The following is a 25,693-nucleotide window of genomic DNA, read 5'->3' as shown; positions in this document are numbered from 1 at the left end:
GAGATCTAGCCCTGCATCAGGCGTCACACTCAACATGGGGTCCACTCAAGATTCTCTCTTTCCCTCTCCCTCGATCCCTCCTGCTGCTCACTCTCACACACTCTCTCTAAAATAAATTTTAAAAATTAAAAGAAAAAATGCTTTGATTACCTTCGGAAGATTTCAAGAAACCAACACAATTTAAAAACTGGTAAATAAAGGGATTCTAGCATCCATTCTGCCTTTCTGTATATTCCATGGAAACAAAAAAAATTGATAGGAGAAAGTTCTTTACAGCAGTCCAAATAATAAATGAAGAAGGAATGATCAAATCAGAATAAGACTCTTTTGCAACCTCTAATAAAATAATGGATCGAGGGGCGCCTGGGTGGCTCAGTGGGTTAAAGCCTCTGTCTTCGGCTCGGGTCATGATCCCAGGGTTGTGGGATCCAGCCCCGCATCGTGCTCTCTGCTCAGCAGGGAGCCTGCTTCCCCCTCTCTCTCTGTCTGCCTCTCTGCCTACTTGTGATCTCTCTCTGTCAGATAGATAATAAAAACCTTTAAAAAAAAAAAATAGTAAATAAATAAATAAATAAATAATGGATCGAAGCAATGATCATCAATGGCTGTGAAAATCATTAGGTGAAAAGCTGATATGGAATTTTACAATGGATAGATTAGGCTGGCAATACTTGAACCCAGTGATCAGTCTTATCAACAGAGAGGTAACCAAACATTATGCGCCTTGTAAAATTATGCAAAAGAAGGTGTACCAGGGGTGCCTGCATGCCTCAGAGGGTTAAGCATCTGCTTTCAGCAAAGGTCATGATCCCCAGGTCCTGGGATCAAGCCCCACGTTGGGCTCCCTGCTTGGTGCCTCTCTCTCTGCCTGCTGCTTCTCCCTCGCCCTCTGCCTGCTGCTCCCCCTGCTTGTGCCCTCTTTCTCTGTCAAATAAATAAAATATTTTTTTTAAAAGGAGGTATAATAATCTCTGAAGTGTTCTTTAAAAAAAATTAAACCCAAGTCTGATCAAACCTCTGGATTTAACTTCCAGCTCATAAGTAACACAGTGGACAGAAGAACATGTTAAGTGACACTACAAAGATGCAGTCAGCAAAATCCAAAATGCAAAAAATTCTGTAAGACAAATAACCTACATTATTTATCAAATAAAATACAGGGGGTAGGAGAGAGGATAGAGGGAAAAGGAACTATACATTAAAAGAGACTCAGAAATATACTAAACGCAAATGTGGACCCTGTTTAGATCTTAACTCAAGCAAACCTGTATTAAAAAAAGGAAAATCCTTCATGAGATGATTGTAAAAATTTTTAATACTAATTGGATATTTAATCACATTAAAATTTATTAATTTCACATGATCAGAGCATTGTGGTTATAGCAAAAAACAAAACAAAACAAAACAAAAAATGTGTCCCTAAATTTTAGAGATATATGCACACATATATTTACAGATAAAATTATTATGACAGACAGGAATTGCTTCAAAACAATCTGGGATAATTATTGGGAAGCACTGGTATAAATGAAATAAAACTGGCCATGTCTTTACTGTTGAAACAGGGTGATTGGCGTATAAAGATTCATTATGTTACTCTATTTTTATATACGTTTTTAAATACTCATTTTAAAGTTTGGGAAAAAAATAGAGAATTCTCCTTCATAGATGGTTAACCTCTGAGGCGTTATTATTTAACATACTAATTGTGCTCACCTACCCATGAGGCACTATTGCAGGTGTTGAGACATAGCATAAGAGACAAGCATTTTAAAATTCCCTTCAATAAAGCAACTGACAAATGAAACAATTATTAAGTAAGTGGAAGCACATAATTTCAGAGATTTGCCAAGAGCAGTTAACAAATATGAACATGAACAATAAGAAAGCAGGTTGTGGGGGCAGTTTTTTGTTATTTCTTTGTTTTGGTAATCATCTCCCTACTTCCTCCTTTCTGCAGAAAAAAATGATTTTGCATCTGGCAATTCTGGGCTTCCTATTTTAGAAGGCCTTAAAATCAAAATTATGACAAACACATTCCACTACTCCCTAGCTTGTTTAACTTTCTACTACAATATAATAACAAAAAGCATTTAATTAAAGTAAAGCAAAACTGAGCAAAGTAAGAAAAAAATTAAAAACAATTGCTTGAGAACTTTCCATGTAATCCAGGATATCAAGGCCAAAATGTCCCTCGATAAAAGTGTAAGTAATAAATGACAACACTAGAAATTGGTATATTGTGCAAGCCCCATAAATACTGCTCATGTCCTACAAATCAGAAACCATAGGACAAAGAATTATAGACTTTTTTTAAAACTTAGCTTGAAATCTAACACCTAAAAAATAGATATTATAAAAATCCAAACCTACTTAGATACTATACACTTATGAGCAGCAGCTTAAACATGTCAAAATAAAATAAAACTACAGTTGTCCTTTATTATTTTTTAAATTTATATTCTCAAAGAAACTTTCAAACTGTTAAAATACTAAAACTCCCTTTAACTGCACACTGGATAGGTAACACTGAAAGAAAGCACTTTTGAAAGATATATATTATATAAAGTAATAAATAGATATTACTTGTCAGATGATGCATCTTCTTTCATGAAAAAAGAAGCTAGCCACTAATTTCTATGTCACAACAGGGGAGCACGTAACATTAGACAGAATAAAACAGTGTTCAAAAGAAAAACAATTTTGATCATATCACCTCACTTCCCATGAAAAGTTTTCAGTTCAAAAAAGCATGAAGGAATAAAAGTGAAATACATAGAGCAGTTGTAACCAATTATAAAATTCATACTGGGAGACAGGAGTAAATACACAGCATCCTGTTAGGGAATAACAATGGCAGGTGTTATTCAATGTATTTTTCTGATTTAGGGAATGTATCTTGGTGTGTGATATCTCTGAAAACACCCAACTGTGAGTTCTTGGACAACCCAGTTAAACCCTACACTGTTATGTGTATATTCAAACAGAAGCAGCCAACATAAAGGACAACTTTATGCAGAGGTGAGCAGACCAACATAGGGCACTACAACCTGGGTATTTGTCAATTGTTTTGACAGCAACAGGAATCTACCTTTTTCTGAGAGGCAAAAATTGCTTTAAAAGAACATCAAGTATGGCATCCTTAGAAAAGTGACCAGTTCTAACAGCAACTAAGAAGAAAATCAGAAGAATGAAGTACTAGAAAAAGAGAGATTTACTAGCCATAAAAAATGGTGCCGGAGTATTTGATACCAGTGTCTTATTAAAAAAGAAGAAATAACTGAAACCCAAACATGAAAAAGGCACACGGTCTTAGATAATCAAGGCCCAAATTCCATCCTTTTGCTCTCTAGTTCTACATTGTTTTCATATTCATTTTCATTCATTTTTCATTACATAGCACTACCTTCTCTTTCAATGAATGAGGTTTTCATTAGACTGTTAGAAAACAGCTTGCATGTATTAAGAACCCTGGGCAAAGATGTTATATGTGCATGTCCCAATGAGATTGTCCAATGACCCCCTTAGAACATGTTTTCAAGCAGAGCACCAAAAAAATAAAAATTCTGTCTAAAATGCAAACACTCAGGTAAATAAATGTGTGTTCTCTTCACAGACACCAAAGCCTAACTGGACTGCTATTTCTCACAGATTTTTCCACAGAAATTCCATATTAATTTTGTTCTGAACCCATAGTATCTTGTATAGTTCCATCAATATAAGACCAGAACCTGTGAAAATAGTACATTCCAAGTCCCTTTCATAAAGTTACCTCTCTTTCTCACTTGTTAAGTATCCTAAAAAGCACCCTATTTCTTCTAAGCTTCATATCCAGACCATTAACACCAATGAGTGCTAATTCAGAGGTAAGCATAAAAATAAATTAAATAAGTAATAAAAATAAATTAAAAATAGTAATAATATATCATTTTTTTAGAATTTTTCCCTGTACCTTTTCAATACTTAAAATTTCATTTATATGCTAACACATATCTTCATTCAATCTAGACTCTTATTAAATCATAAAGACTTTGGAGTAAGTTTTGTCAAATACTTCACATGCAAATAAATCACCACACCATACAAAATATATATTCTTCTCTAAAACTATGGCAAATGTTAGTTTTTCTCTATTCTTCCTAGGATACTTCCAACTGTATCCAATCCTTAAAATAACTTGAAGAAACTTGAAGAAATAAATGAACCTAATCAAAACAAACTCAAAGGGCCACATCATCAAAGCACCAAATCCTTAATATTATTTGCTCCAAGAACAACTACAGAATAGTTTTTTTTAAAGTGTCATAATATAAATGTGGACCACTATATCGTAACATGAATTATGTTAATATAATTTCCTAAGTTTAAATAACACACAACAGACTTAAAAACAATTAAATGACAACCAAGCAATTACTTCAAATAGCAAAAATGTCATCTCTTTACTGAATGCCAGTTATTCATTTCTATCAATAGCTGTCCTGCAGAAGTCATAAATAAATGGGAACAGTATCTACCTGAAAAATTGTTCTGAGAAACTTACCATCATTTTGGCTCTTGCCCTTCATCTCCTCCTTCCACGATAGGATGGTGTTCAGGGGAACATAGTCCCTTATGTATTCTTTGCGTCTCTCCTCTAAGGTCATCTTCAGTAAACGTTCTTGCAAAATAAAAGCAGAATCTCCATTTGTATTTAACTTTTAAGCTCAGAAATTATTTTATAATTTAGCTATTAATCATGTAAACAAACCAAAGAACTGGTTGGATGTTGAAAAACATCAAAATGAAAATCTAATGACTCCATCTTTGAATGTTAGAAAGGGTCAAGTTAATACCATTTTACAATGGGGGATGGGGCAGAGCCTGATGAGGAAGACTCTTATGATAGCCCAAGAAATAAATGAGCTCTTTAAATCAATATATATTATCAGTCTACTATGTGCCAAGTAATATGTTTATACACTTCAGGTGCAAAGGTGATCCTTAACCTTGAGGAGTTCACAAGACAAAAGAGGAATGGATACTATACAAAATAATAGCTACATAAATAAAATACAAAATCCTAAAACAGGTATGTATAAATGCTAAGAGCACAAGAAAGGCAGCCACCACAGCATTTTCCCTTCATTTGAAATGCCATCAACAATAAAAGGGCACTTTCAATTTAATAATATCTTTGTGGAGGTAACTAAATACTACTTTTAATATACATCTTGATTAGATTAAAATATCTTTAAAAATGCATCTTAGAATGACAATATAAAAATATTATTAAAAATGCATCTTAGAATTAAAAACAATAAGTTCTTTATAAGTGCTAGGTACTTCACACATAAAATTTCATGGAAATCATCTTTCCAACAACTCAGCAAAATTAACTGTATTATTATTCTTATTTTGTAGATAAGGAAATGAAACACATCAAAGTTCAATAGCTGTCCAAAGCAAGAAAGCTTTCCATTAAAATCCAGTCAGATATCTCCAGAAGTCAAAAACTATACCTTATATTATTAGTCACTACAATGTATTACCTTCACAGGATAAGCTCCTGAGAAGAGGTGATATGTTTCTGTTATGTCAGCTGTCATGTATCATATACTTTACCAAAGGTCTCCACAATGTAAAGAGAATGACAGTTATTCTCTCTCCGACTGTCTTTAAGCACACTACAAAAATGAATGGATTTAAGGAGAGTACCTAGCTGTAGGTATCTAACCCTCATAAAATAATCACTTTAAAAGATTCTTTCCAGGGGTGCATGGGTGGCTCAGTCATTAGGCGTCTGCCTTCCGTTCAGGTCATGATCCCAGGGTCCTGGGATCAAGATCTACATCTTCTCTCTCTCCCTTTGCCCCTGCTGTGCTCCCTCCCTCTCCTCTCTGTGTCTCTCTCTGTCAAATAAATAAATAAAATCTTTAAAAAAAAAAAAAGATTCTTTTCAGAAATAAACTGCAGAATGTATTAATTTAAGTACAATAGAACAGGAAATGGGAAGCCTACATTTTTCCCGGCTCCTAGAACTGGCTTTTCTTCAGCCACATTAGGAAGTAATAATAATAATAAAGTATTTTAACCAAACGTAATAAAATCAAATCACAATACTACAGCACTCAAGGGTTAACACTGTACTGAATGTAAGATGCTTAAAGGGCATTTAAGTTGAAATCCAAGAATCTGGAAATCAGGAAAGAGATCTAGCTAGCCTAGAGATTTTGGAAATTACAACTGAAACTTCTGGTCCTAAAGGAAGTTCACAGGAAAAAGGTAAGGATGTGATCAAACCTCAAAAAAAAAATTAAGGGGTAGACACAAAGAGGGGGAAAGTGAAATAAAACTTAGATGTCACTGGAGGTATAAGGTGAATCAAAGTGCCAATGATGTAGAAACCAGCAGACAGAAGAGTTTTAGTAAGATGGGTATTGGAGGGATGGGATAACTGGGCAATGGACGTTAAGTAAGCCAAGTGATACAAGGAGCACTGGGTCTTATATAAGACTGATGAATCACTGAAACTGAAATAATACACTATATGTTAACTGAACTTATAAAATAAAATAAGTAGAAGAAGGGAAATATTGTCAACTGCTATAGGAAGATCAGGAAGAATAAAAAGTAATAAGCCACTGGTTTTATCAACTTGATCACCAACAGCACTAAAAAGAAAGCAAAGTGGTTAACAGAGCTGTCTGGATTCTAATCCCCAACCATACAAATCTATGTGATCTTGAGTTACCTAATCTCTTAATGTCTCAGTTTTTCTGAGGTAGGTATTATACACAATTTATAGATGAAGCAATTAAGCCAGAGAGGTTGTGTAACATACATAATGTTCTACAGCTAGTAAACGATACAGGTAAGATTCAAATCAGACAAATCTTCAACGCTCTTGACCCTACAGTATACTACCTCACAGAGCTGTTGTGAAAATTAAATGAGATAACCAATGTAAGATACAGTAGTCCCCCTTATCTGCAGTTCTGCTTTCCATAGTTGTAGTTACCCATAGTCAACTGCAGTTGGGAAGAAGATAATCCTCTCTTTGGCATATTGTCATAGAGTCACTAGTAACCTAACACGATGTCATTCACCTCACTTCATCTCATCACACAGGTGTTTTATCATCTCACATCATCACAAAAAGGATGAGTACGGTACAATAAAATATTCTGATGTCACATTCACATAACTTTTATTACAGTATATAGTCATTATTATTCTGTTTCATTAGTTACTGCTAATACGTTACTGTGCCTAATTTATAAATTGAACTTTATCATAGGTATATGTGTATACACACATACACACACAGAAGGAGAAAAACAGCATATATAGTGTTCAGTACTATACACAGTCTTAAGCATCCACTGGGGGCCTTAGAACATATCCCCATAAATGAGGGGAGACTGTTGTACTTAGAATAGTGCTGTGCACACAAACTGGACTCAAATAGTAACTCTTTTTATATTGGTACCATCACTGTTACTACTGAGTGGATTTAGAAACATTAGTTTCACTAGAGGACAGTTGAGATCCAGGACAACTACAAGGAAACTGAGGAAAAGAAGCGAGAACAGCAACTCCATGATGAAGCCCTTTGGAAAGAAAGGTATTTTATGGTAGAGACTCAAGTATCATTATAGGCTGAGGAGGGGAACCTAAAGACATTGACAAACTAAATATATCCAAAAGGGAATAAATGATAGCAAAAAAAAAAAGAAGGAAGGAAGGAAGGAAAAAAGAAAAGTGCTTCCATTAAGGTAAGAACAAGGCTGAAAGGACAAAGGACGTATAAAGAAATGGACAGAGGAAAATGCTAGGGCTGTTCATGTTAAACGACATACATTTTCTAAATGAGTTAAAAGGAAATGTCACGTATTTAATATAGGAGGAGGGGGTCCTGATAGAATAGGAAGCTTGAAGGAAATGGTAAATTTGGAATACTCACACAAAGGAGGAAAAGGGATGACTAGCACTTTCCAAAGCACTACTACAAGAGTTCAGATCATTAATATAGACATATTGCAAGATCAGTAATTAGGTTGAAAGATATCATGAACTAACTTGTAGTTTTAGTAAATGTCATAAGGTAACATAGAAATGCAACCTGGCCTTTGTCATTCCATTTATAGAAACATTAAGTATGGACACTTAGAAAAGATACAAGATCAATAATAAGAAAATAAGGTAAAACAGAGAGGTGATTTATGTTCCAGTACTTGAAATTATAACACACATTAAGTGGTTTTAAATTAGGGCTCAAAATGATACATTAATAATGTTCATTTAACATATGTGGACTTAAGTCCTTTGTTACTTGTTTAAACAATGAAACATACTAAGGACCGCAAACATCTATACAGTTACTTCAGCATTACACAAAACTTTTCCTGAAAGAATGCTTCCCCTTTACAGTCAATCTGCTCTATGAACCAAGCATATAAGTAGACAGACCTACTATCAGATGGCATACTGAGATAAAGTGTGTTTACAGAATGCCAGACATTTCAATGAGGAGGATAAGCCTTCCTTCAGACTTAAATAACAGCTGCAAAAATACAATAAAATCCTCACCAGTGCAATGAAAGAAAAAAGGTCATGCATCCCATCAGCTTCTTTAATACTAACCACTGTATTAGAAATCCTTAGTTCTCTCTTGATGGTACAATACATACATTTTAATATTAAATATTCAAAATAGACATCCTGATACACTGAGACATACACTAAAGTCTTCAAATCACAGTTTAAGTTTTTCCTTCACCATTAAACTCCATGCAAAAATAGGTTAGTTTTAGACAAGACATATTTAATTTGTTAAATACCCTCTTTAATTGTGCACTTGCTTCTTTACTTGAAAAAAATTAATTTGGTTATGTTTTCCCCTATTGTTAGAAGCAAAATATCAAAAACTCAAGACATTTAAGATTCTAAAATGCCTGCTTGCCACAGTCCAAATGTGTAGATGTTAAATGAAGGACCATTGTAACATTGTCACTTTAGGAACATTATAACAGAAAAATACTTCTTAAGCAATTACCATAATTTCATCAGTGAATCAGATATTGAAAACAATCTTGATTTCCATTATTTTTGCCTTATTATCAAAACAAAACTAACATTTCAAGACCATCAACAAAAATGGGCATAGAGGATCTTTCAATGCTTACAAGGAAAATTGTTGGAAAAAAAAAATTGGAAATGTGCTGAAACTAAAGTAACTGACACTGCAAAAACAAAGATTATTTCACACTACTTTATATATAGCAGGCTATTATTCTCAACAGAATTTTTAGTTCGATATAAGCCCATAATCATTAAGACATAATTAAATGACATACATCCTAATCTTTCAATATTTTAAAAGCCGTTTTAGATCTTCCCAGGAGTTAATTTGAAAAAATAAAATCCCCTTCCCCATCCCTTTCCTTCTGCATCGAAGTGGGCCCTATATAAAGGATTATTTTCCCCATACATTCTCTTTCTTATGTCCACTGTTTGGGCTTAGTGTTTATAAAGGCCAGGACTTGCGAAAAGAATCTACAGGTTTTAAAGAGCTATTATCAAGGAAATCAACTCTCAACCTAGTCACCCCATTATCCTTCTAATATGAAGGAAATAGGATACTTCGGAGAGATCTGCACTACCCTCACCCGACTTCACTCTGGATACACAGGTTTAGTCTATGTTAGCAGTAGCAATGCAAGTATCTGCTACACTTCTGTAAAAAAACTAAAGAATAGAAAAGTGTGAAAAGCATGAAAGAAAAAACGCCAGAGACTAAAGTTTTATGTCGGAATATTATCTAACTATAATGCCAGAGAAAAAGGTTGGGGGGAGAAAACAGGATTGGATGGTACACTTCTGTGTCTTCTTACAGGAATCAGTGCCACCGTCAATCTAGCTGATCTGGATAACCTTTTATATGTACAAATTTCAGGGGTAGATGCATTCAGAGAGAGTGATATCGGCTTCACGATCTTACACTGAGCAACTTCTGGTTACAAAAGGGCATGAAATACACAGAAACACACTGCAGAGAAAAGCCCCTTCAGACTTCGCTGAAAGCACTGATCCTCACGGACAAGACGCCCGTATTCAGTTTCCCTTAGAGTTCCAGGTTTCAAAAGTCACACTGCGGCGCAGAAGGGGCCTAGAGAAGGGGTAAACGCCCGAAGGTGCGGACACTCTGCCAGCTGGGGGGTGGGGGACAGAGGAGAGGAGTGAACCGATGAGGGTCAGCTTGGCGCGGAGGCGCAGCTGCAGCCCGTGTGCCCGCCGGCGGGCACGTGTCCCTGGGACAACCTGGCCGGGAGTCCGAAAGTCCCAGATGGGGTCCGGGGAGAGGGTGGGGGACCTGGGCAAGTTGTGCCGCGCCCGAGAACTGACGCGCGGGGATCCAAGCCACCAGCCAGGCTAAGGCAGCCCCGCATGGGGAGAAGGTGACCGGGCGCGGCAGGCAGCAGAGGGGCGTGCGCCCACACGTGCGCGAGCTGCAGGTGCCCGGGGGCGGCGCGTGCACGCTGGTGTGCGCGCGCGTGTGCGCGTGTGTACACACGGACTCGCGAGGGAGGCGGCACCGGCCGGGCGGGCGCGAGGCGGGAGCTCGGGCGGAGGGCGCCGCGGCACACACAGCCCTGACCCCCGCCCCCACCCGACCCCCACCCCCCGCACCCCCAGGACTCGACGGGCCAGTTACCTTTCTCCTCTCTCCACACCTTTTTCTTCTTGTTGCTGGGGTACATGTTGCCGTGGGGGTGGCTGGCTTTAAGCTGCAAGTTCCCCAGGCTCACGGGCAAACAGGGTGTGTGTGGAGTGGGAGGGGTGGGAGGGGGCACTCGGGAGGAAAAAAGTGCAAGAGGCTCCGGGTCCCGCGCCACTCGCCAATCGCCGCCCTCTTCTCTCAGCCCGCGCTCGGCTTCGGTTCCCACCCGCCTCAGCCCCGCGGCCGCCGCCACAGCAGCACCTCAGAGGCTGTCAACTAGGTCACGCCTCGCGCTAACCTAACACCCGCGCAGGCCCCGCCTCCCAGCCGCTAGCCAGCGACGCCTCCCATTGGCTGCAACGTCCGCCGCTCTCCGCGTTCCAGTCACCGCGCGCCCCTACTTCGGCCCAAGGGCGCACGCGCAGGCGCAGGCTCGGGCCAGACGCCGAGGACGTTGGGGAGCTGGAGGGGGCGGAGCCAGGGCGCGAGGGGGCTGGAGATGGCCTCGCGTTGGGGGGGCGGGGCGTGGAGCGGACGCCTGGGAGGAGCGTGAGGTTGCGGGAGCTTCCCCCGGCTTCTCAGCGCTCGAGAACCTGAGGGCGTGGCCTATAGGGCCAGGTGCGCTAGGTATCTGGGGAGTCAGCAGTAGAAAGCTGCCTCTGGACCTGGAGGATGTGAAAGTGGGAGGAGAATTCAGTCAACGCGAATTGTCCATGTTTATTCTAACTGACCCGTCTGGATGGATTTTACCAGATAATCTGAAGCTTTCCTCTTGGTGAGTAAATATAACCCGAAGAAGTGAGAGGACTGGGAAATACTTACGCACCATACAATCAGCTCCTCAACCTTGTAGTAAAAATTACAGTCTTCGCTGGAGTGTGGTGAAGTTTAGAGCGAGCAAAGATAGACTGGTCTAAACCAGGGTTTTAGGAACATAGTAGTGGGCAACCAAAATGTTATATTGGAAACAAAAACTTACATCAAAGCAAATTCAAGTGGGTGTCAACCAGAGCCAAGTCATCTTTTTTTCCTCCAATCTCTTCAACTAAAGGCACTGGGTTAAAGCGCTGGCTTGATTCTGGGTAATACTAATCTTCTGTTGGTGTTCTGAAAATCCAGTTCGGATAGAGTCCACCACAAGAGTAGGGTGACCTAAAATTTAAAGGAAGTTTGACAACTCCCTCCCCCAAATGTATTGCATTTCTAAACATCAGACCATTTACAAGGCTGATTTGGTGGATGTAGTGAAACCACATTTATCTGACGTTTGGAGTTGCCATGTTATCTGTGTAGTACTTAAGCCAGGTGTGTAAGAGCTAATATTTGCAACACATTTTTTAATAATAAGAGGGAAAAAAGGAAAAAAGAGGAAGGTCTTATTAAGGTTTGTAAAAAAAAAAAAAAAAAGAAGAAGAAGAAGAAGAAGAAAGAAAGAAAGAAAAAGAAAAATGTTTTCAGTAACAGGACACTCATGACTATGATTCGTTACATAGTAAGGTAATAATTTTTATTTTAACATTGTCTATGCTTCTGTTTTTCTTTTAATGCTGTGAATTTGGCTGGGAAAAATAACGAAGTCTTCAAGAAGGAAGTGACACTTGGGCTAGTAATAAAAATATGCACTTATTTTTTGACAATGGAAGTAAAAAGCTCTGATTCAAGACACATTACAAAAGTAGAATCAATAAAAATTAGTAATGGAATAGATTTGGGGAACAGGATGAGGAACAGAAAGAAGAGTTTCATGGAATAGTTAAGAGGAGAATAGCAGTATTAATAATAATAGGCAATCCAGGAGTAGTTGCAGATTTTGTGAGAAATATATTGAGTTCTTATTTAGAAATGCTACATGTAAAGTGTCTGCAGGAAAGTGCATCAGACTGGACACTATCCCTTTTGTTACAAGACGGAGGCTATTTCCAACCCAGAGTCCACCTGTGTTTTCTTAGGAACCTAACACTATGATACTGATTATTCTTTGTTTCATGTCAACTTAAGGAACTAGAACCATAAATCAACTTTCAAACTTTCTCAAGTCTCTTCCATATTAAAAACAAAACAAAACAAAGAATTCCTCCTATGATTCCACAACACCCTCCAGCTACTGCTTCTCCTTCATTTTCAAAAGGTTGTTGGTATCTGCTGTGTCAATTTCCTTACTTCCCACTTTCTGCTTTTCAGTCCACTTTCTTCTTGTTTCTATCTTACTAACCAACTGAAATAGCTCCTATTAAGGTGGCCAATGACCTTCATGTGCTATTTAATGGACATTTTTCAATCTTTCTCTTACACAATCTCTCAGCAGCATTTAACACAGCCTCATATTCCTCCCTGCAGCATTCTTTTCCTTCAATTTTTCTCACCCTTTTGAGATTCTTCCTATATGGCCATTACTTCTCAGTTTCTTTTATTGGCCTATCTTCCTTTTCAGCCATTACATTTTGGAGTTCATTAAGACTTAGTCTTAGCCCTTTGTCTCTTTTCACTTTATACTTTTTCTTCGAATAACTTCATCTGCACTCATGGTTCGGGTATAACAGTGATTCTCAGCCAGGGGCAGTTCTGCACCGCAGGGGACATTGGCAGTGTCTGGAGACATTTTTGGTTGTCCAACTGGGAAAAGAGTGCTACTGGCATCTAGTGGGCAGAAGTCAAGGATGCTGCTAACCATCCTAAAGTGCATGGGACAACCCTGTGGTTGGACAAAGAATCATCTGACCCAAAATTTCAACACTGCCAAAGTTGGGAAACCCTGAGTTACACCAGACTCCCAAAGTTATTATCTTCAGCAAAAATTTCTTCTTGAACTTTTGACCTATACATGCTACCATATATTGAATATCAACTTTAAGAGGCAATGTTATGTACTGGTTCAAAGGCACCTGAAACTAGACCATCTTGATTCAAATCCTGAGTTCACCGTTATTGATTATGTGACCCTTGGCAAGTTACTCAGTCTCTACACATTGCTTTTTTTATTATGTGGATATGATAATTTAGTATCTACCTTGATTGGTGCGAGGATGAAATGAGTTAAATAACTCATGAAGTGACTAACACCTAGTAAATGTGGCAGCAATGTTCACTAATACAATTTTCTCTCTCTTGACCCCTAGGAAGACTGTATTTCCCAGTATCCCTTGAAGTTAGGACAAGTGACTGCATCCTGGGTGGGTTATAAAGCAAGAGTGATGTATGCCACTTCCAGGCCTACCCATCAAATCCTCTGTACACTCATCCATATTCTCTCTTTTCTTTCCATGGTGGTCTCAGAAGCAGCATCTCAAGAAGGAAGGAGCTTGGCTCCCTGAGTCATTGCTTGAAGGAATATCTCAGTGATCCAAGGAGTACCACATCAGGCTATGATATAAACAAGAAACCTTTATTATATTAAGGCATTGGTATTTAGAGCATATTTGTTTCAGCATTAATTATTCTGACAAAATACCATTATCATACAGGAGTATTAAATATTAATATTTAATGTCTCAAAAGTACTTAAAATGTACCATGTACCACACTGAACTCATGATCTTTCCTTCACACTTAGATTTCTTCCATGGTCTTCTGTCTCTTTGAATGGCTTCATCACCCTTTCAGTTGAGCAATCAGCAACCCTAAATACCATCCCTGATAGATCTTATAACTTCATTTTCATTTCAAATGAATTATTATATCATCTCAATTTTATCTCATATAACTCTTTTATTGCTCTCCTTTCCAATGGCACTGCAGTAAACTCAGTTAAGAAATTAACTGGGTTCTTTAAAAAAGCTTCCTAATTTGCCCCCATTTCTTCTTTTGCCCCTCTTTTGTCCATTCTCTGCCCTGCATCTGGAATTACCTTGTCAGATGTGATCATGTCACCTCGCTGGCATAAATTGTTCAATGACCTTCTGGTGCACTTTGCTTTGGATTGAATTGTATTCCCCCAAAATTGAGACCTTAGTTGACTGTGGGATTATATCTGGAGAGTAGGTCTTTAGGAGGTACTTAAGGTTGAATGAGGTCACAAGGGTGGGACCCTAATCCAGTAGGACTGTAGCCTTATAAGAAGAGGTAGATAAATATATATCTCTTCATCTTCCTTCTACACCTACCCCTCACACCCGCTATGGGAAGGCACAGTGAGAAAATGGCTATCTATAAGATAGGAAGAGAGCTTTGCCATAACCAGACACTGCCAGCATCCTGATCATGGACTTCTAGTCCTCAGAATTGTGGGGAAAAAATTTCAGTTGGGGTGTCTGGATGGCTGTCAGTTAAGTGTCTGCCTTCAGCGCAGGTCATTATCCCAGAGTCCTCAGATAGAGCCCTGAACAGCCTCCTTTCTCAGAGGGAAGCCGCCTTTTCCTTCTCCCTCTGCCTGCACTCTGTGCTTGTGCTCTCTGTCTTTCTCTGTCAAATAAATAAATAAAATCTTTTTAAAAATTCTTTTGTTTAAGCCATCCAATCTACGGCATTTTATTATGGCAGCCCAAGCTGACTACTACACTCTTATAAAAACTAAATCATTAAGAATGGAGAGTGCCCATCGCCTACCAGTTCTGCTCCACCGCTACCACTCAATCTCTGGTTCCAGTCATACCAACCATAGAGCTTTTCAGTTACTTGAACACATCTTATTCACACCATGTGGTCTTTTCACTTGTTTGCCACGATGCCTAACACACAATTTGCATAGTGGACCCTTTCTTATTCTTCAGAGTTAAGGTTAAAAATCGTTCCCTGGCCAAGCCCTCCCTAACTCTGACCCCACCTGACCTCTACCCACAGTTTTCTTTTATATGCCCTCAGTGCTAATTTATTTTCCTATAAAGCATTATTTACACTTTGTAATTATACTTTTATTTTAGTGATTCTTTCATTAATATTTATCTTGCACTGTGGACTTACAGACTCTAAGGACAGGAAATATGTCCACTATCCACAGAGAATAGTACAATGCCTGACACATAATAGGTTCTCAATAAAAATTATTGAATGAGAAAAACTTTAAATGAGCATTATTCATAGAGAGATGTTGATAAAACTGAGGGAGAGCATGTGAGACCAAAAAGGGTTACAATGGAGAGGGCATAAAGTTAATGTGAAGACTAAGAGAGGAAGAAAATGAAATTAACAAATGTCTGAAGGAGAGTTACCATTCATCCTTAGCATACAGTAGCTATTCAACAAATGAATGAGTGAGGGAGTGATGGAATGACTGAGAAATTGTGTTCAAGAAAGTAGAAAAATAACTGAAATTCAGTTTTAAGAGAAACCAATAATATATTCTCAAGAAGATGTTTGTGATCAGAAATGTCAGATAACTCACAGAGATCAAATATTATGAAAACTGAGAAAAGATCATTGGATTTGTAGTCTATGTAAATCAGTGAAAATAAAAACAATTGAAAAAGAAGTGAGAGAAACAAGAAGTAGTGATTGTGGACTTTTTTTTTTTTTTTACATGTTTAGAGGCTAAAGAATAATTAGAGGAGATAGCAATTGAAAGGATACCATAACCAAGGTAAAATATTTCTGAGATATGAAATGAGAAGTGATTAAATTAAGAATTTTCATAAGATTGAAACAAAAAAGAGAGAAAAGGACAAATGTTAGAAATATCAGAATAAAATAGAGTAAATGTAGATAGAATCAAAAATAGAATACAGAGGGGTGCCTGGGTGGCTCAGTGGGTTAAGCCGCTGCCTTTGCCTCAGGTCATGATCTCAGGGTCCTGGGATCGAGTCCCGCATCAGGCTCTCTGCTCAGCAGGGAGCCTGCTTCCCTCTCTCTCTCTGCCTGCCTCTCCATCTACTTGTGATTTCTCTCTGTCAAATAAATACATAAAATCTTCAAAAAAAATAGAATACAGAAAGTGCATTTCATCTTTTGTGACGAATTAGAAAAAGAATGAGGACTCAAAAAAGTTTTAAATAAAAAGAAAGTAGAGGGAAGATAGGTCCAGTGAGTTTGGTTTCAGTAAAAGTATGAGGCAAAATCATCTGCTAAAAGATGCTAATAAATCTGGATCCAAATGGGGAATGAAAAAAAGATGATTTGGAGAATGCTTAAGAGATGATATTTAAGAGTTTAATTAAATTATGTTTAGGTACTTTTTAAAAAGTACAGAAATTGGGGAAATTCCATTTTGAACTCCGTTGGTGAAAGGAAAACACTCTAGGGAGAGTTCTGAACAATGGTCCCAATGATTTCCAGAATCTACTCCCTGGAACCTATGAATATTACCTCATTTGGCAGAAGGGACTTTGCAGATATGATTGAGGATCATGAGATAGGAAGATTATCCTATATCATCATGGTTGACCATAAATGTAATCACAGGTGTACTTATAAGAGGAAGACAGAGAGTAAAGCATAGGAAAACTAATTTACAAAAGGAGTAAACCTGGAAATTCAAGGCAATAAATGTGTCTCTTTCTGAATTACCTGTATACACTGTAAATGTTTGACATATTTTTCGCATAGTTTTCTCAGCTAACTCCATTCCTTAGGTAGTCTTAATAGTTCTGTGCTTTTACCTAAATATTAATTTTCATTTCTGATCCTAGCCTTGAGGGTACCCACTTGTGAAATGCCCACATTATTAAAGATAGTAAAGAAGGTGTTTTTAAATACCTTTTAATGAAAGTGTAATGAAATGCCTTTTTTTAAAAAGTCATTGAAAAAAAAAAAGTCATTGAACAATAACAACAAAAAAATGTCATTAATCACCAGGATTTATTTGCCTTTGTCCCAGTAAAACCTCAACAGTTCCTTACTCAAACAAAGTATAAAGATTTTCACCCACATGGGGACCAAAGCAGACTTGGTCCTTATGTTTCTTGTCCACTATAGCCTTCAGAGTTTAAAGTAAAGGATGATGTAAGGTCAGCGGCTTATATACTTAATTGTGTTTTAATTTAAGTGCAGTTTGCACTGCTGAAGGTAAAATACATATAAGAACATCTAGCAAATCTATTTTTTGAACATTATTGTGGACATGTACAAATTGGACTTCTGGTTTCTTCCTTTCCTTTCAGAGACCAACTCTTATCTCAAACCTACTGCTTATCTCTTACCAGAGGAGAAGCAGAATAGATACGATTCCCTCCCTATAACCTGCTCTCTTCAGCAGCCACCTTCCTTGCAGTTGAAAGGAACATCCTGGCAGCTCATTGGTCCAAGAGTAAGGAAGTGGTTGCTTAGCAACCAAATCCTGACCCCCTACAGACCTGAAAAGAGGAAGCTTGTGGGCCAGCCACCTAGTTCTGCCTGTGTTACAGTGAGGAGGAGCTGCTCAGGAGAAGATGAAGCTCTTGTCTCTGTTAATTGAGATATTGATCATTCTTGGGGTCATAATTAAAAGTAAGTTTTTCTGTCCTTATGGTTGCCTATGAAAATCTTTTCTCTTTAACAGCAGTAAGGGTGGAAGCTGATTAGAAGATCAGAAGTATCACTATACTCCCAATTGATACTATTTTGGGGTAAGTACTTAAAAATATCCAAGAAGGATAGATATCAGTGATACTCTTATTTAGGACAATACTTGAAAAGGCTATGTGTATGAAAGAGAGAGAGAGATAGGGAGGGAGTGAGATAAAAATAGAAAAGATTGAGCAAATCTATGAGGAAAGCATTATAGTAATTTTTATAGAATAGGGATATTTGAGATAGGTTATTAAATTTTGTTTAATCCAGAATATTATGAAGATCTAGTTCCAGACTTTAAAGGAAAAGTAGAGGATTCAAAGAGTGGTAAAGCAGATTACTCTATATTCTTAAAATATTTTTTTAATCTTTTCACAATAACAACTGTATTTCTAAAGTTTCCATGATTCTTGACTAGTTACTATTTTAAAATGGAAATTATTTTCCAGTCTTATTTCTCTGGTCTCTTATTGAATTAATTTTTATCCAGTCCTCATATAATTTACTCAATCATGTATTCAATCTAAGAAATATTTATTTACATTTACCCAGGAATGCAAGTTTGATATAATATATGAAAAATAATGTAAATTACCACATCAATAGAATAAAAAACAAAAACCACAGGATCATTTCAACTGATACAGAAAAGACATTTGACACAATTCAACACCCCTTTCTGATAAAACACTCAACTCATTTGAAAAAGAAAGTTCCTCAACCTAATAAAAAGCATCTTCAAAAAACCCACACCTTTACCAACACTTGTAGTGGACATAGCATAATATATAAACCTGTCAAATCACTGTGCTATACACCTGAAACTAATGTAACACTGTGTGTCAACTATACTTAAAAAAAACAAAAAAACAAACAAACAAACAAAAAACCACACCTAGTGTATTTAATGGTGAAAACCTGAATGCTTTCCCCCTAAGATCAGGAACAAGACATTCTCACCAATTCTATTTATTCATTTCAACATTGTACAGGGGGTGCCTAGCCAAGGCATTTAGATAAAAACAAATAAAAGAAATCAAGATTGGGAAGGAAGAAGTAAAACTACCTGTGTTCATTAAAGACATGGTTTTATGTATAGAAAACCATAAGGTATCCACTAAAAAACTATTAGAACTAAGAAATGAGTTCAGCAAGGCTGAATAATAAAAGGTCAATATATAAAAATCAGCTATATTTCTTTAAAGTCACAATGAACAAACAAAAAATAATGAAATCAACAGTTCCATTTAGAATAGCATGGAAAGGAATAGAGTACTTAGGAATAAATTTAACAAAAGTACAAAGCTCATACTCCAAAAACTACAAATATTTTTGAAAAAAATTAAAGAAAACCCCAATAAGTGAAAAGGCTTATCATATTCATGGATTAGAAATCTTAATATTAAGACAGCAATACTCTCCAGTATTGATCTGCAGATTGAATATAAAATCCCAGCCACTTCTTTGCAGAAATTAAGAAAATGATCTGAAAATGAATACAGGTGTGAACATTTTTAAACAAAAAGAATAAATTTGGAGGACTCACACTTCAACATTTATTACAAAGCTATGGTAATCAACAGTATGATACTGGCATGAGGACAGACATATAGATCAATGGAATAGCACAGAGTTCAGAAATAAACCCTCACATTCATATAGTCAATTGATTTTGGGGAAAGATGCCAAAGTAACTCAATTGAGAGGGGAAAGAATAATCTCTTCAGCAGGTAACAGGGATGACTGCAGAGCCATATGCAAAAAATAATAATAATAATTTGGTTACCAACCTCACACCATACATAGAAATTAATATAAAATGGGTTAAAGACCTAAATATAATAGCTAAACTTTAAATCTTTTAGAAGAAAATAGGCATAAATCTTTGTGACCTTGGATGAGGAAAATTATTTCTTAAGTATGCCTCCAAAAGCACAAGAAAAGAAGAAACAGATAAACTGGACATCATCAATATTAAGCACTTATATGCTTCAAAGGACATCATCAAGAAACTGAAAAGACAATGGACAAAACAGGAGAAATTTTTTGCAAATCATATATCCAATAAGGTTTGATATTCAGAGTATAAAAACAACCCAGTTTTTTTAAAAGGGCAGCAAACACTTGGGCATAGGTTTTCTGTTTGGACATGTGCTTTCATTTCTCTTGAATATGTACTTATGGAATTCGGTAAGTGTTTCTCCAGAAACAAAAATGACCATCAATACATGAAAATATATTAAATATCATTGACCATTAAGAAAATTCTCATCAAAACCAAAGTGAAATGCCACAATGAGGACTTAACTATAGCAATAGCAGTGGGGACTGAGAGGAGTAGATGGATAATAAGGCTAGAGAGAATAGTGACATAAGAGTCCAAAGTGGGGCACCTGCTCAATCCTTAGGTGTCTGCCTTCTACTCAGATCATGATTCCAGGATCCTGGAATTGAGCCCCACATTGGGCTCCCTACTTGACAGGAAGCCTGCTTCTCCCTCTCCCACTCCCCGACTTGTGTTCCCTCTCTCTCTCTGTATATGTGTGTGTGTCTCTCTCTGTCAAATAAATAAATAAATAAGATCTTAAAAAATAAATAAATAAATAAGATCTTAAAAAAAAAAAAAAAGAATCCACAGTGAGAGTGTGCTGAGAAGTTGGGCGTGTGCCAGATGCCAGAGATAGTGCAGGAATGAGGTAAGGGCCAAGGAGTCACCACCGGATTTAATAGCTGGGGAATCTTTCCCTTTCCAGGACAGTTTTATCAGAGAAACAGGGACAAAACCAGATAGATATTGATGTGAGTGAATAAGAAGAGAGAAAGTAGAGACAGTGATGATAATTACAGAGTTCTTTCTGGCACTTTGCAGGGTCAAACTTGAGTTTTCAATAGATCATTTCTTGATTGCAGGTCTACAGAGACCCAGAGAAGTAGTTACTAGGGGAGAGAAAAGTTACTTTACAAGCTAGTACTAAAAGACCTAAGATTCGTACACAAAATCAAGTTTTAACCCCACTCTATTTTTTCTTTTCCTGCCTTTCTACCCCGAGTTCTCTAGGCAAAACAGACAGATCTGCATTTTTCCACTCAAATATACCTTGCAAGCATGCATTTTTTATACATTTTTTCACTTGATGTTAATGTATTTTTACTTCATCTAAACAAAAATATTTAGAAGAAAGCTGCCTTAACTATGTGATTGCACTGACTCTGCACTCACCTAGGGAAAGTTCTAAAAAGTTGCTGAGACTTTTTTTTTTCTTTTTTTGCCTTTTGGTAAATCCTCAGAATAAAGTATGGAAAGAATCAGAATAAAGTTGATGGAAAGATGAATAGTTTATCCCAAGCGTGGCTAGAAAATTGAAGTAACATCAATAGTGTGTGTTGTTGTTGTTTTTTCTCTTTGCACCCTACCAACCCAGCCTCTGATTTAAGGTAGGGTAGGGTATGTAACTGAAGCAGAGAAAAGACATAGCCAGAAATCTGGCTCTACATTATCCAGGATCCCAGGTTTCCTTATCTTATCTATCTCTTTCTAGTAGTAATTCTTCATTACCTTACAAGTTCTACAATTAGAAAAATATATATATATAAAACAAAATGAAACAAAGTTTATAGCAACTCTCTCCCCTGACACCCACCCAACAACTCTACCCCAGTTGAAAAAGGCAAGTTGCTCATTGATCTCGAACTAATCAGAATTCAGAAATCAATTGTCTAGCAATCATATCTAGTTCCTTGTCAGGTCCAGACAGGAAACACATAAAGGCCAAGTCTTGGACACGTCACAGAGGATACTGAGCTGAAACAGTACAAGCAGACTATATCTTACTGCTTCAGAAATAGGCTTGCTATTACCAGTGCTGTTTTGAATACCATGTGAAATTTAGGAGTTCTAAGTTACCTTTGCTTCCTTTCAGTTCTTCTACATTACACTTCTAAAAAAGGGTGGGGGGTGGAATACATTTTAAGTATCTGGAGCATCTTTCCTTGAAGAGAAGCAGGAGAGAGCAGGTGTGTTATGGTGGGATTTTTTAACTACTAGGGAGAAGTTTGATTGCTGTATTATGTTATTGATCAGTAAGGAAACTGATTTCTCTTTTGTGATTTGTCCTGAATGATGTAAGGCTCTTTCTTCATAACCTGGGTTCATCTGAAAGGTTTCTACAACTCTACAATTCTTCTACTACTTCTACGGTTACTATTATTCTTTGGAACCATTCAGTAGAATAGCACACAATGGCTGGAGGGCAACCCTCAAGCTAAGGAAAGCTGGAGGAATACACCCTCCCTCAGCACCCTGAACCCATTAAAGCCCATCCAACAGCCTTATTTCCCACTATCCAGGCTGCTTTGTAGACCTGCCTTCTTCCGACACTTCCCAATTCTACTCCATTTTCTCCATACAAAGATTCATATGTCCCTCTTGTCACATACCTGCTCCAAGAATTCTCTCTGCCAGTGCCAACCCTCTTATCTGCTCCTGATTGATCCTAAGATCTACTTCCCATCCACTGAAATTGCTCTCTCAAAGAATACCAATAGCCCACTGATAACTAACCCAGTAGCCTCTCACTGTTCTTGCTACTTAACTTCTATGCAGCATTTGACACTATTCACCATCTTCTTTCCCCCCTTAACCTATGTAAAATCTTAGGCTCTCTGGCTTGCCTTCTAAACCCTCCTTTTAAATGTTATGCCCAAAGTTCAGTGCATGGCTCTCTTGTTCTTCATATTCTGTTACTCTCTTCCAAGCCCGGCTCCTTTTACATATGTATTTGCATCCTAGATCTTCCTCCTGAACTCTAGATGTGCAGGGTCAGCTGCGTGATGTTCATGAATAGTATATGGTCTGCAAAAGTCGTAAATTGAGTCTCAAAGTTAGCTCCTCTTCTGGGTTTCTTCTCTTATGAATGGCATTAATAATATATCAATGATATTAATATTGATTATTATTAATTAATATTGATTCTATTAATGTTGTACTAATAATATCCATCCCTGCTCCTCTACTTTTCAAACACAAAACTGTATAATCATACAGTTATAATGCACTAAGTATCATCTAACTCCAGGTTTTTTATAGATGTAGGACTGAGGCCCAGAGTGGTGAAACGGATTCCAGAGGGTCATTCTGCAAAGCCAAAATCTCCGAATCCTTTACAATTATTAATTCCTTTATTCCTTTGCCAAATCCTATCAGTTCCACAGTGTTTCTCCCATCCATGCATTTTCATGTCTCAATTTAGAGTCTCATTGTAGTATCTTTTATCTACATGACTGCACTTCTAACTCTTCTTTCTTATTCACAATACAGTATTGCCAGAAATAATATTCCTAAACCCCAGATTTGATCATAATTTTCAAGCACCTGCTTTATGCAGAATAAAATCCAACATCTTGTCTAGCAGTCAAAATCCTATGCAATTAAATCCCAACTTCCTTTCTATTTTCTCTGTTACAAACATACTCTGTTTCAACTAATTCAAACCATCAGCGACTCACTATACCTACCTAACTCTCTCTTGCATGTCTTTCTCAATCTGTTCTGCAGACAAGCTATCTGCAGTGATGGACTGTCTGCAGAAGTATACTATCATTCCATTTTCTTCCCCATCACCACCATAAGTCTATAGCACAACATCCTTCTCATCTTTTAAGATCCATCTCAAGTTCTACTCCTCCAGAAAAAAACCTTTTCCAAGCCATTCCTCAAAGCACATTGCACCTTTATTTTCTTATGCATCATGGCCTCATAATTGAGTTAGTTTTTAACTCCCTTACCAGATTGTCAACAATTTTTAAAATTAGCACTTGTAACACTTTAAAATTTGTAAAACACATTCCCAACACCTGTGGGGTAGAACGTGCAGACATTCTTACTTGTCTAAATTTACAGGTTTTCAAAACCCTGAAGTACCGCGTATAGTAAGATCTGAATCCTCCAGTGGGAATCAAGTTTTGTTTTAACTCTGTATCACATGTTTGTTATTCTAAGTCTGTCTTCTCCAAAGTGGACTGCTCTAAGTTTTTGCCTCATAATGATATTTAGTTGCTGCAGGCTGTTTCTACATACTACCAAGAAGCCAGATGAAAAATAGAAAAATTCAATCCATCATTCAAACATTTTATTTTTTTTAACATTATTTATTTATTTATTTGACAGACAGAGATCACAGGTGGGCAGAGGGGCAGGCAGAGGGGGTAGGAAGCTGGCTCCCCATTGAGCAAAGAGCACAATGCGGGGCTGGATCCCAGAACCCCAGGATCATGACCTGAGCCGAAGGCAGAGGCTTAACCCACTGAGCCACTGAGGCACCCCCATCTTTCAAACATTTTAAAATGTAGTATTCATATGTTTGCTTCTGTAGAGAACAAACAGCTAGGTGACTGATTATTTACTTCTCAACCAGTTGTTTTGGCAGTATGATGATTACATAAACTCCAACAGTGGCATTTTATCAGTTTTTCATTGATTTTATAATTTTACTGGCATCTGCAATTTATTTACTATAGCCATCTAATTTTATTTATATAGTTCATCAGCCAGGGAGATACATTAGGCAGGAAAAACTGGTTTCTTAAGACATCTTTAAGTCTTAAGTCTGCCTCATAGACTTGTCAAAACTGCAGCATTGGCCTTGAAGAGAATATTCACAGAATGGAAAAAATATACACCCTGCAGCTTCCCTGATAGAAGATAGTTTTAAAAACAATTTCAGGATGCCTGGGTGGCTCAGTTACTTAAGAATATGCCTTTGGCACAGGTCATGATCCCATGGTCCTGGGATCAAGCCCTTCATCAGGCTCCCTGCTCCATGGGGAGCCTGCTTTCCCTCTATCCCTGCTTGTGCTCTCTCTCTCTGTGTCAAATAAATAAATAAATAAACAAATCTTTAAAAATAAGCAAAAACAACTCATCATCTGTAGAAAACTAGTAGGAATACCCTTGATGAAAAAGAAATTATGAATACCTAAAAGACAAAATAGGAGGGACACCTGAGTGGCTCAGTCATTAAGCATCTGCCTTTGACTCAGGTCATGATCCCAGGGTTCTGGGATTGAGCTCCGCATCAGGCTCCCTGCTCTGTAGAGAGCCTGCTTCTCCCTCTCCCACTCCTCCTGCTTGTACTCCCTCTCTCACTGTGTTTCTCTCTGTCAAGTAAATAAACAAAATCTTAAAAAGAAAATTAAAATAAAAAGACAAAATAGGAGATGGAATGGATAAAAGAAGAAACTTTTACCCCAAAATGTACAAAAGAGAATATGGTTATATATGATGTACAAGTGGACTCAGGAAAAAGGTAAGAATCCCTGAAGCAAAAAGAAAAGATTGTTGATTGGAAACAACAGCCTAGCAGTCTGATTCCTACCCCCTTACCACCACCACCATATGCAAAGAAGAAGGCAGCACTTTAATTTCTAGTAATGAAAGGCTAGGTAACTACGTTATTTGGTCCAACACTCACACTGAAAACAAATAGTCCATAAATTATACAAAATTTTTTTTAATATTTTATTTATTTATTTGACAGAGATCACAAGTAGACAGAGAGGCAGACAGAAAGAGGGAAC

The 25,693-nt window shown here is 37.4% G+C and overlaps 2 protein-coding genes across 4 annotated transcripts in view; one reads left to right on the top strand and one right to left on the bottom strand.

Moving 5' to 3' along the window:
- Positions 1 to 11,017, bottom strand: part of MACROD2 (mono-ADP ribosylhydrolase 2) — a 1,971,474-nt gene extending 1,960,457 nt beyond the window's left edge. Inside the window, exons 1-2 of the mRNA XM_032351448.1 lie at positions 10,697 to 11,017; positions 4,544 to 4,660 (exon numbers count right to left, since the gene is read on the bottom strand). Coding sequence (XP_032207339.1) covers positions 4,544 to 4,660; positions 10,697 to 10,742 — 163 coding nt within the window. The 5' untranslated portion in view covers positions 10,743 to 11,017. The remainder of the gene's footprint in view (positions 1 to 4,543; positions 4,661 to 10,696) is intronic.
- A 6,905-nt stretch (positions 11,018 to 17,922) lies between these two features.
- Positions 17,923 to 25,693, top strand: part of SEL1L2 (SEL1L2 adaptor subunit of ERAD E3 ligase) — a 113,436-nt gene continuing 105,665 nt past the window's right edge. For all 3 annotated transcript variants that reach the window (XM_032351441.1, XM_032351439.1, XM_032351438.1), the window contains exon 1: positions 17,923 to 18,055. In XM_032351441.1, coding sequence (XP_032207332.1) covers positions 17,998 to 18,055 — 58 coding nt within the window. In that variant the 5' untranslated portion in view covers positions 17,923 to 17,997. The remainder of the gene's footprint in view (positions 18,056 to 25,693) is intronic.

This window comes from Mustela erminea, chromosome 7, assembly GCF_009829155.1.
Source record: "Mustela erminea isolate mMusErm1 chromosome 7, mMusErm1.Pri, whole genome shotgun sequence".
Lineage (NCBI taxonomy): Eukaryota > Metazoa > Chordata > Mammalia > Carnivora > Mustelidae > Mustela > Mustela erminea.
The sequence above is the reverse complement of the archived record's forward strand: the minus strand, read 5'-3'. Positions and strand labels throughout refer to the sequence as shown.